Source organism: Phocoena phocoena, chromosome 2 (genome assembly GCF_963924675.1).
Source record: "Phocoena phocoena chromosome 2, mPhoPho1.1, whole genome shotgun sequence".
Taxonomy (NCBI): Eukaryota; Metazoa; Chordata; class Mammalia; order Artiodactyla; family Phocoenidae; genus Phocoena; species Phocoena phocoena.
In genome coordinates this window covers 25,241,006-25,253,050 of record NC_089220.1, presented here as the reverse complement: position 1 = coordinate 25,253,050, position 12,045 = coordinate 25,241,006, and the positions used below count along the sequence as shown (strand labels likewise).

General features: G+C 48.1%; 1 protein-coding gene across 1 annotated transcript in view; it reads right to left on the bottom strand.

Annotated features, from left to right (window-relative positions):
* Positions 1 to 12,045, bottom strand: part of POMT2 (protein O-mannosyltransferase 2) — a 44,254-nt gene that overhangs the window by 16,084 nt on the left and 16,125 nt on the right. The window contains exons 5-10 of the mRNA XM_065871955.1: positions 11,386 to 11,494; positions 9,759 to 9,918; positions 8,281 to 8,387; positions 7,397 to 7,479; positions 5,110 to 5,219; positions 894 to 960 (exon numbers count right to left, since the gene is read on the bottom strand). Coding sequence (XP_065728027.1) covers positions 894 to 960; positions 5,110 to 5,219; positions 7,397 to 7,479; positions 8,281 to 8,387; positions 9,759 to 9,918; positions 11,386 to 11,494 — 636 coding nt within the window. The remainder of the gene's footprint in view (positions 1 to 893; positions 961 to 5,109; positions 5,220 to 7,396; positions 7,480 to 8,280; positions 8,388 to 9,758; positions 9,919 to 11,385; positions 11,495 to 12,045) is intronic.

Genomic DNA, 12,045 nt, shown 5'->3' with positions numbered 1-12,045 from the left:
GAAAAGGGAACCCCCTTGCACTATTGGTGGGAATGTAAATTGATACAGCCACTATGGAGAACAGTATGGAGGTTCCTTAAAAAGCTAAAAATAGAATTACCAGATGACCCAGCAATCCCACTACTGGGCATATACCCAGAGAAAACCATAATTCAAAAAGACACATGCACCCCACTGTTCACTGCAGCACTGTTTACAATAGCCAGGTCATGGAAGCAACCTAAATGCCCATCGACAGACAAATGGATAAAGAAGATATGGTACATATATACAATGGAATATTACTCAGCCATAAAAAGGAACGAAATTGGGTCATCTGTAGAGACATGGTTGGATCTAGAGACTGTCACAGAAAGTGAAGTAAGTGAGAAAGAGAAAAACAAATATCGTATATTAACCCATATATGTGGAACCTAGAAAAATGGTACAGATGAACTGGTTTGCAGGGCAGAAATTGACACACAGACGTAGAGAGCAAACGTATGGACACCAAGGGGGGAAAGCGGCGGGGGGGTGGTGGTGGTGGTGGTGTGATGAATTGGGAGATTGGGATTGACATGTATACACTGTTGTCTATAAAATGGGTGACTAATAAGAACCTGCTGTATAAAAAAATTAATAAAATTAAATTTAAAAATTAAAAAAGAAAAGACAGCTCTAAGAGTGAGATCTTATCTGTCTTGCTCACTGCTTATCCCTATGCCAACAACAGTCCTTGTAACGTAGCAGGGGCTCAATAAATAACTGTTGAAAGGATAACTGAGATCTGTAAAGATGGCAAAGAATGCTCAGGAAAGCCCATCCCAGCACCATTCTTTTGGAGGCATGAGAAATGTTAAGGAGGGCTCAGAGTAAGTAATAATACAAGAAGCTCCAGTTCCCTACCGCATTACCTGAATTTGTATTATGTTTCTTGATAATCCACAGGTTGTTGTAGTCCTTGTGCAAATAGGTGGTGACCTGGGTAGGGTGGGGGAGGGAGGAGGAGGTGGGAGGGAGAAGACAGTCACTATCAGCACAGCTGGCCACAGGACAATCAATAGCAAGCCAATGTTGCTTAAGCCTTTTTCAGAATCCCCAGCCACCAACCCGAGGGGCTGTGTTTCCCGTCAGGGCTCAGAAGTAGCATTTGGTAAATGCTACTTTCTCTCCTTCTTTCTATATTTAGAGGTCTTTTCCCACAAAAGCCTTTTTGATTTGTCTCTGTGTACGCCTCTGCATCCTATCTTTCAACTTCCCACCTCCTAGAGGGAGGAACAATAACACCTTGTGTAACACAGTCTCCAGCACACAAAGAGAATTTAGTGCATTTTAAAAAAGTCATCAAGACCATGTCTCAAACTTTCTAAATGAAAAATTCATGGTATTTTCTAGAATATGGCCGAATATTTTCTAGAATATGGCCAAATGAAACGAAAAAAACTCTATTAATATCTTATCCTAGGGGCTTCCCTGGTGGCGCAGCGGTTGGGAGTCCGCCTGCCGATGCAGGGGACACGGGTTTGTGACCCAGTCTGGGAGGATCCCACATGCCGCAGAGCGGCTGGGCCCATGAGCCATGACCACTGAGCCTGTGCATCTGGAGCCTGTGCTCCGCAACGGGAGAGGCCGCAGCGGTGAGAGGCCCGCGTACGGTAAAAAAAAAAAAAAAAAAAAAAAATCTTATCCTAGAAGCCTGAAGTTTTAGACATAGCCATTTTGTATACACTGATTTTTTAAAAATTGTATGTGTGTGCATGTGTGTACACGCGTGTAATGCTGCAATTAAACTACCAGCAAAAATCCTGGGAACAATATAAATGTCCAATACTAAAGGAAGAGTTACGTGCTGGTTATGTCCACAGGATAGAATATTATACAGCCGCAGAAAATGTTTCAGGGCATTTTTACGCAGCACAGGAGAAGGTGTATAACATGTTGCTGTTGAAAATGGTTACCATTTATCACTAGGCACTGCTCTAAGCACTGGACAGGTCTTATCGCTAGGTTGTAGGTACTATGGTTACCTCCACCTTACTTACAAGCAAACTGAGGGTAAGTAATTCGCTGAGGTTAAGTAAAGGTCTCACAGCTTGTCAGCTGGGGAGACAGGATTCAAACAGAGGGAGCTAGCTCCAAGCTCCCAGGATAGAGACTGCATACATACAATTATGCTAATTACGTATACAAGCACATAAATACCCAGAAGCAACGGAAACAAAGGCATCTCTCTTACAACGTGAGTTTTAATAACTCTAATTGGACAAAACATGACTTATTTACTTGCAAAGAGATTTGGAATTAGCGTGTAGGAAAATAATTATGCGTGTATTATGGCTGCTTTGTTTCAGTGGTTTTTGCTTTCTCAGAAACAATTAGGAATAATGGTATTAAGAACATACACATTAAAAGTTGTGGCAGCCACAGAGAAATTAAGTCCACGCTCCCCATCAAAAGCTGCACACATCAAGCTCACCCAGCTTGATTTGCTCAAGGATGTTAAGCTTTTGTGGTGCTTGTGTGCACCCTGTGCTGTCATTTTGTTTTTTGTTTTTTTTTCCAAAAACCATTATTATTAAAATTCCTATTAGAAAAATCACTTATTGTGAATATAGTCCATGGCCTCTTTTTCCCCTTGAAACATTTATTTTTACAATGGAGTTTTATACCATGAGGTCTCCTAGGGACACAGGTATGCTACTACAGCAGAATGTTGTACATCAAACTACGTGGATAAACAATGATCCTTGGATTATGTGTAACTTTGGGGTTTTTTTTATACTTTTCTACACTTTCCAATCTTACTTTATAAATGTTATGCTTTAAAAACATTTAAAAATCGGGACCTAGAGCTGTTAACAAGACATTAAAATACAGGGCAGAGGAGGGCTACTAGAGGTTATTTAGTGCGGTCCCCTCAATTTATAGATGAAGACACAGGCTGCGAAAGGCTCAGTGACTCAGTCAGTGACAAAGCCAGGCTCTCTGTCCCTTGGCCTAATGTGCTCTCTCTAGATGACTGTCACAGCTTCATGCCTCTACCCATGGGCTTCAAGTGTGTAACACTAAGACCAGCTTAATAGGGCCTTTCAGAACGTGGCTCTTCTCTCCCTTTGCACAGTATAGATGTTCCTCGTCACCACATCTGTAACTTTATCTCCTACACGACACCAGCAGCAAGGTATCACTATGGAAGGGCTAGCAGTACATTAGACTCTTCTGGAGAGCTTAAAACCAAAACAAAAATGCACAATGCATGGGCCCCATCCTAGGTCAATTAAGTCAGAATCTCTGGGATGGACCTCAGGCATCAGAATTTTTAAAAAGCTCTCCAATGGACTCTAAAGCGCAGCCAGGGTTGAGAACCACTGCGCTAGAGAGAAGCGGAGAGTCAAGAATGGGAAACTGATACCAAAACCCAATACTCTGGGTCAACCTTCTAGTAAATAAGGAAATAATAACAATAAAATATTTTGAGAAGCAAAAGTTTTTCACGAAGTAAAGGTTCTGGGCATTTTGCAGGAAGAGAAACTTCACTTCAAGCTTCTCAGAGCAGCAGCCAGCCCTGAAGCCCCGACCTCCGCACCCTCCTCTCCTCGGGAAACTGCATCCGAGGCCTCCGCCCTGCCCACGCCATGGAAGCCACCCTTGTCAGAGCTGCCAGGCCTCCCATGTTGCCCTTCGAAGGCCTCTTCCTCTGTCCTCACCTTCTCCGAGGTCTCTGCAGCACCTGAACTGCTGGCGTCTCCTCCCACTGGAGACCCTCTGCTTGGCACTCTCCTCCCGTTCTCCTCCAACCTCCCCATCCACCCCTTCCTTCTCAGCCACTTCTACCAGCACCACTCTGAGCGCCTTTAATGCTGCCTTATGTGCTGCTGTTCCCCAGGGCTCCTCTGCTGGCCCTCCTCCCTCTGCACACTGCTTCAGGGCAATGTCACCCATCCCCCACTGTGTCACTGACACCTGTATGCTACACACTCATGTCTCTTCCCTGAGACAAGTCCCAGAGCTAAAATACACAAAGGAAACTCATCTCCAAAGCCATGCTTCCTCCTCCATTTCTGATTATGGTGAAACAGCATTATCACGCAAACACCTTGACCTCCAGACTACAGACCTGGACACGGCTCATCCCCGACATCTATCAGTTACCAGGCCCTGACATTCAACCTGTGAAGAGTTTCCTAAATCACTTCCCACCTCTCTCCCTGTGGTCTCTGCCTCCTTTCACCATCCGTTGTCATGATTATTGCCTCTAGTCTCCTCCTCCTTCCAATCCACCACACTCCTGCTAGAGCTGTCCTTCTAAACTAGAAATCTAAGCACATCTTATCCCTTAATAAGTTTCAATGCCTCCCCAGCGTCTACAGAACAAAATTAAATCTACTGTAACACGTAAGGCCTCTCCATAATCTGGCCCCACGGACCTCTCCAACCCCATCCTTCTCCCTCTCAGGCATCATCCACCACAGCCACATCCACCACTCCTTAACGTGGACGCGGACAGTGTCGTTCACTCGTTCAGATCATACTCACGGCTAATCCTCCAGCATGCACGTCAGACGGATTATCTCACTTAATCCTCACAACAACCTTATGATGGAGAGAAGTACTATTTATTTTCCCCAATTTAAAGATGAGCCCACTGAAGCACAGAAAGGTTAAGGAATTTGTTCAAAGTCACACTCTAGTGCAACCAGGATTCGAACCCAGATAAACTAGTCTGGTTCCCAGGCCTGTGTTTATAACCATTACGCTCTACCCATCATCCACTTCGTGCTGGGCACTGAGCCTTCCAGGAGTCAGCAATCAAACAGCAAAGAGACAGGAGGAAGGAAGCACTCACAATTCAATGCGAAGAGGGTTACCACACAAGCTTGTAAGGGTGCCGAGAAAGCCGCCCACACCAGACGCACCTAACCCAGGGGCAGGCAGAGGTAGGTCATGGTGGTCAGAGGGGAGCTCCCCAGCTGAAGCCTAGGGAAGCTGGAGTTAGGCAGGGGAAGAGGATGTTTCAAGCCGGGGAAACAGTGCGGGTAAAGGAGGGGAAGCCAGAAAGAGAACGGAGGGTTCAGTCACGGCAAACAGCTTAGTGCTGCCGCAACTCAAGCGCACAAAGGGCTCACTGACCTGCTGCTGGCGGGCGCCGATGCCCTCGGGGTAGAGGTGCCCGTGTGAGTGGAGGTAGCCGACGGCCATCCGCGCGCTCTTCACGGTGATCACAGAGCCATAGGCCAGGTCTGCGGGCAGACGGCGACGGTGTGAGCTGGCGCAGCGCTAGACCTGCCCCTGACTGCAGGGGCCGCTGAAGCCACAGGCCTCCCCAGCCCCTAACAGACTCCACTGGGTCCCGGACTGCCGAAAGCAAGATGCGCAGCTGCCTTCTCACCCCAGTGGAGTCAACTCAAGAGGATTTCACCAAATAGTCTCGCCTGTCCCCTCCCCTCCTTCCTAAGGACTTCAGAAGAAGCTGGGTATTAACAATGCTATTATCAAAGCAAAAGACTAGGAACAACTTGTCCTTCATTCAAGGTCTATCATACACATTCCATGGAATAAAGAAGGAAGAAGCATCTTATATCTTCATCTGGAATGTTCTCCAAGATATAGTGTTACTATAGACTGTTAAGAGAGACTTTTCACTATATATCCTGTTGTGCCTTTTGAATCTAGTACCACATGTAGTAACTGTTCAATGGTGTTTTGGGTTTTTACTCTGAATTTAAAAAAACAAAAACAAAAACCCAGAGTAAACAGCTTACCCAAGAGCATCCATCCCCTCCCCACACAGGCCCCGGCTTATGGAGGAGCCTCTTTGCCTTCTTACTGTCCCTCTTCTCCACGCCCTGCAATCTGGCTGCCCGCCATTCCCCACTCCACCGAAACAGGTCTCACTGCACCAGTGCTGGCTGCTCCTGTCTCCCTTTGTTCATCCATTTGGTCGCTAGACCGTATCGATTACACGGTGGACGCAAAGGTGGAGGAGGCCTGGCTGCAGACCTAGTGGAGCCCAGTCTTGGGGATGATGGCGCCACACACTGAGCAGCACGGGATGATCAGCAAACGCTCCAGCAAAGGTGCGACCAGGTGTGACATGGTGGGAGCCCAGAGTAGGGTAGAACAAATTCTTGCCCAAAGAGTAAAAAGAGGATGGCTTGATGGAAGAGAATATAGCTGAGCTAGGCCTTTTAAATAACGAGTAGAAATTTGCTAACGCCACCACTCCATCCTTCTAAGTCCTCGTGCTGGTCAACACACGCAGCCCCGCACGCTGCTGACCGCAGCTGCTTCTCGATTATGCTCTGTCCCCCATCTCAACCCCACACTCCCTCACGGACTGCTCCTGAGCAGCCCCTTCCTCCTGCATGCCCAGTGGCCTGACCGCACCCTGTCGTCTTCCTCTTTCTACAGTTTCCTCACAGACCACAGCCACTGCACAGCATCGACCATCCCTTACTTGGCTAGTCCTCCTTTGAAAGCCTCAGCCCCAAGCCCACTGGCCCCACTGCATGGATTTCCTCAAGCAACTCAAGGCTGACTTCTCCAATGTGGAATCCAGTGTCTGCCTTTCCAAACCAATTTTTGCCTGCTTTCCTATTTTTCATTCTTTCCACGCTCTGGGTGGGCCCACTGTGTTCTAGGCCCTGGAGAGACTAAAAGACATTGTCCTTGCCTCCAGGAAGTAATGACCTGGGCCCAACCTATCTTGTCAACCTTATCTTCCAGTACTTTTCTGCATATAACCTAAGCCTTAAATTCTGCCCTGCTCTTGGCTTTGATCACGCTCTCCCTTCTGCCTGATACGCCCTCTCCCCCATCTCCCTCTGCTGAAACCTACCCATTTTTCCAGGGCCTGACTCCAAGGCAACTCACTCACTCTGATCACCCCCCAACCCCCTAACAGAAGTGACGTCTTACACCTTTGATCCCCACAGCTCTGCGTTCCCTCTTTCTATACTTAACACGTACGGTCACATCATGTAGAGGTCCTCTACTGCAGACTCTACTCCAGACTCTCTACTCTGGAGGGCATCCGCTTACAGCCTCCGACGTGGCTAACACTTGCTCAGTTACCCGGTGTGAATAGTGAATGGATGCGAGTAGCAGGATACTCTGGTGGGAACTGACCTCTAGCCCTGAAGGGCCTTGTTCCTTCACCAGATTCTCTCTGTTGGCCTTCCCACAGCCACGACGGACAAGTTATTCTTTAGGGTCAAAGAGCTCGATGCTCAGGACGTCTTCCTCTGCACTTCCTGTGTTCCTACTCACTCTCTTGAGTGCTCAGACCAGATTTAACTGGATCTTTCTCCCACTTTGCCCATCTAAAATAACTCAGGCTGTCATATCATCTTTTCCAATACAACTCCCAGGAATCCCTTCTGTCCTTCTACCTTTGTAAAGGACAAGAGACACTCACGTTCAGGGATGGAAGCATTGTGAAGGTTGTTTCCTGAAAGCCGGGCCTGGAAGGCAGAACTGAAGAAGCCATCACCAGGACCACTGTGGGGAAAGGCAGAGAGAAGACAGACAAATTAATGGAGTGAAACTGTGATTTCCCAGGAGCCCTAGGAAGAGCTCTGCACAGCTGGTTTAAAAGAAGTACAAGGGAGTGGCAGTGTGGTACTGTGGACAGACATGGGGGATAGAGTCAGAGAAACTGGGGTCCAAATTATAACTTGGTCACTTACTAGCTAGGTGAACTTTGGAAGATACCTGGCCTTGTTTAGCCTCAATTCTTCATTTATAAATCAGGGATTTAAAAAAAAAAAAATCAAAAGAATTATTATGGGACTTCCCTGGTGGTCCAGTGGTTAAGACTCTGTGCTTACAATGCAAGGGACACAGGTTAGATCCCTGGTCGCGGAACTGAGATCCCACATGCCGTGTGGCACGGCCAAAAATTTTTTTTAAAAAAAGAATTATTATGACTAAATGAGATAACGTATATAAAATGCTGAACACAGTTCCTGACACATAGTCACTACCTGTTAAATGGGAGCCGCTGCTGGTGTTATTGTTATTATTATCCTCACTCCAACTGCACATGCTTATGGTGGCCCATCCCTGTTAAGCACAAGGAACTGTGTTTAGGGATAAGGGGCAGTTTGGCTATTAGAACATTCTCTTCTTCCTTCAGGCCAGGGTACCCAAAAGATAGAACATAAGAGGAAACCAACAGAAAAAAAACCCTGGGTCCCCTCCGAGCATCCCAACGAGACCCAGGAAATCACACGGCCCCTCCATAGACTTAGAGGCAAGAGGAAGAGCAGAAGTGAGACACTGGAAAGGCTCTGGCTGTACCTTCTATTCAGCACCATGAAGTGAACAGCGTATATGGCCGTGTAGAGAGCCAGCGGCAGCACTATGAGGCACAGGATGCGAGCGGTCAGATGTTTTCCCACAGTCACCTGCAAACCAAGCCAGTGCAGGGCGCTGGGCATATGAGGCATTATTTGCCTTATGCCTGACATGTGTGTTATCTGTAAGTTTTTATGTGTAAGTCATAATCAGAAACAATTGAAAAACTAATGGCTATCAAGAGAGAAAGACATGGGGAAACCCTAAGCCTTCCCATAACACCCCCCACCAACCAAGCACTGCAGGGGGCTGAACCTGGGCCAGCCCTCCGCTGCCTGTCCAGACCCTCACCGAGGACCCCGGGCTGTCCCCGCGTTACTGCCAAGGTGTGGCCTGCATCTTCAGCATCGTCACTCATCACTCCCTCTCCATCCTAGTCACACTGATGCCCTGCACTTTCCCCATGCTTCTTGCACTGTACCAGCCCCACCCATCACATTGATAACTGCTCCTTATCTTAACTTTAGGCCTCAGCTTCCTCCTAGAAGCCTTCCTGGATTGCCCGAGACTGGGCTTGTGCTCTCCTCTGTGCTCTCACAGCCTTTGTTGGCTGGACCATGACTTATTTTTTCTTTCCTTTCTTTCTTTCTTATTTCTCTCTCTCCATTGTCTCTAGAGGGCAAGAATCTTGTTTTAATCATCTGCATATTCTGTGTCTCACACTTAGCGGATGGTCTGTCTATATGTTCTGAATGAATAAATGAACTTGTTGGGACTTTGGTTCAGAGGTGCGTTACAGCAAAGTATCAATAGTTCAGGCCTGGAGTCAGCCTCGCCTGTTTGAATCCTAGATCTACCTCTTACTACTTGTATGACTTTGGGAACATTATTACCTCTCTAGGTCTCAATTTCCTCATTTGGCAAGAGGGTAATAACTACCTGCCTCACGGGTTTGTTATGAGGAGGAAATGAGATGATGAAAGTAAAGCATTTTGCATACTGCCTGACACAGAGTCAGCTCTTAATAAATAATATTGTAATAAACCATAAGGCCCTTACCAGCCTCCAGATGCAGAGACTCTGGGTCAGGAAAAGAAAATTTTAAGTTCAGGAAGTCAGTCTACCAATTTTACCTCAAGTCCCAGGCAGTCAGTGTCTGTCACACATTTGGCATGAGCCCAGATGGACAGAATCCCCTGGCTGGGTTGTTTGCAAAGCATTTAAAAACCGATGCAGGAACAAATGCCGAAAGAGAATCCCAAGGATATCAGTCCATCCTCTCTCTTTATACCTCTCCAGCCTGTCAGCCATGGCCCACTCCCTGATGCCCTGCTCCCTAGAGAGGGCAGCCGGATGCAGCCCACCTCGGGCCCAGAACACAGCTGTTCTGCCACCTGCAGCAGAAGCAGAGAAAGACCACTGGCTCTGCTAAGCGAGGAGCAGGGGAGCAAAGACATTTCTACAAGCACTTGGGTTCTCACCATTGAAAGACTGAGGTCTCCAAACAGGTGCCAAAGGTCTGAAACGGTGTTCCACCCCACTTGCAGGATGATAAAGAGGCCAACAAACTTGACCCCCAGAGCACCAGCTAGATTAACGCCAGTCAGGCTGAGCCAGAGCCACCAGGGGGCAGAGAAGGGCCTGAAAATCAACAAGGCACAGAGTTCAGTTTGGCAGCTGGAACCAAACTCAAAAGCAAGAGCAGCAATGGGGAAGGCAGAGGTCCTCTGACTCTGGGAGGCTGCACTGTGGCCTCTCTCTTGAGGGCTCCCAACCTCAGGGACCATGCATGGCTCCGAGGAGGAGGTGGTCTGTGAAACCCCTGAAACTGCAGGAAGCACAATGTTAGAGTCAGTAGGTGATTCTTCTGGGGAGAAGCGCCATCGCTTTCCTCGCTAAGTACAGGGCTTCAAGTAAGCAAGAGGCTTATTCTTCAGGGGTGAGCAATCAAGTGGAAGGAAAAGGAAAATCCAGAGAAGCCTGATGGATTCAGTCAGCCCTGTCTTTTGTGCCACCTCTGGACCCTGTAAAAGCCAGCAGTTACTGAGTGCCTACTATGTGTCAGGCACTGTTGCAAGCACTTTACACGTATTAACTCTTTAGCCTTCCCTACAACCCCCTGGAAGCAGATCCTGTCATCCGCCTCTTCTTCCACACGAGGACTCGAGGACTCGAGGTACAGAGAGGTTAGGTAATACAGCCAGCCAGCGGGGGAGCACAGTGCTATGCCCAGCAGTCGGTTCCCAAGCTTGCCGCACTTAGATCACCTGGTGCTCTGAGCTGCAGTCTCCTCATCCCCTGGCTGACCCCCTGCCACAGCAAATGCTCCTGAACAGCCAAGACCTATGTGTTCCTGTACCTCTAGCTCCTGGCACAGTACCTGGCACATAGTATGTATTCAAGAAATGACAGGTGGGGCTTCCCTGGTGGCGCAGTGGTCGGGAGTCCGCCTGCCGATGCAGGGGACATGGGTTCGTGCCCCGGTCTGGGAAGATCCCACATGCTGCGTAGCGGCTGGGCCCGTGAGCCATGGCCGCTGAGCTTATGCGTCCGGAGTCTGTGCTCCGTAGCAGGAGAGGCCACAACAGTGAGAGGCCAGCGTACCGCAAAAAAAAAAAAAAAAGAAATGGCAGGTGGAAGGGGATGTGGTGCAAGTAGAAGATAACCCAAATCCGGAGAGAGCTGGTGGTCACTGCTTGGTTGTGGCGAAACCAAGGTGACTTCTGAAAAAGCCTTAGCAGAGCCAGCTCTTTTGGTCTGAATAAAATGAATGACCTACTCTACTCTCTCAGAGGCAGAAGGATGATCTGGAAGGGACTATTCTGGAAGAAGGCCAGGCCCTCCAGAACAGCTTTAGAATTGACTGGGGCCTGCAGGGATCCTCTTGACTGATGTAGACCCTTCAAGCCAAACTTTATATACCTTATTCCCATCACCAAGTCAGGAATGGCTGCAACCACTGAGGGCAGGGAGACAAACAGTTCCCAGGCAATATCTATTCTGGTGCCCCCCACCCTAGGCACCACACCCACCCTGTCCCTGGCCCTTATATAAATTCTAGAGCTGCCACAGCTTCTGACACCCCCTCCCAAAGATGGTGTTTCTGACCTGTTGGCACAGGAGTTGTACTTGACCATGCTCAGCATGGCAGCCATGATGAAGAACATCAAGATGGGGTCAAGGAGGATGTACTGGGACAGAGTGAGGCATCCTGTGTCTGAAAAACATGAGCTCAGTGGTCAAAAAGTGGAATCAGAGATGGGCCCCCCTGAGAACCAAACACCCCAGTGGTAAGAAACAGTCCCCCTTGTGCTTAGTTGCATTTATGCAGTCAAGATTAGATGGGCAACTGAGTCATCTGGAAGGTGGAAGGCCACAGCTTTGGGGTACACCAAAGCCCAATGATATGAAAGAATATCTCACACTGCTTCCAGGCCCTTGACCCACAAAGGGATCACGTCATGCATTCAGATACAGTGATCCTGAGATGAGGGCTCCTGCTAATTTCCACCATCAAAAAGGGAGTTCTGCTACCATGCTTATGCAGCCACAAACTACATACACCCAGGAAAGAATCTTACCATTTCATATGAAGTCTCTGTTGGGAGTTGATTCTCCATGCAGGTGCTGAAGTGATTTTTCTTTTAAACAAAATTTCATTACATCATGGCCTGGCCTAAGTCCTCCAATGTCTTCCCATCTCATTCAGACTAACAAGCTCCTTCAGACAGCCTCAAGATGGCCACCAAAGCCTTCATGGTCTCCCCA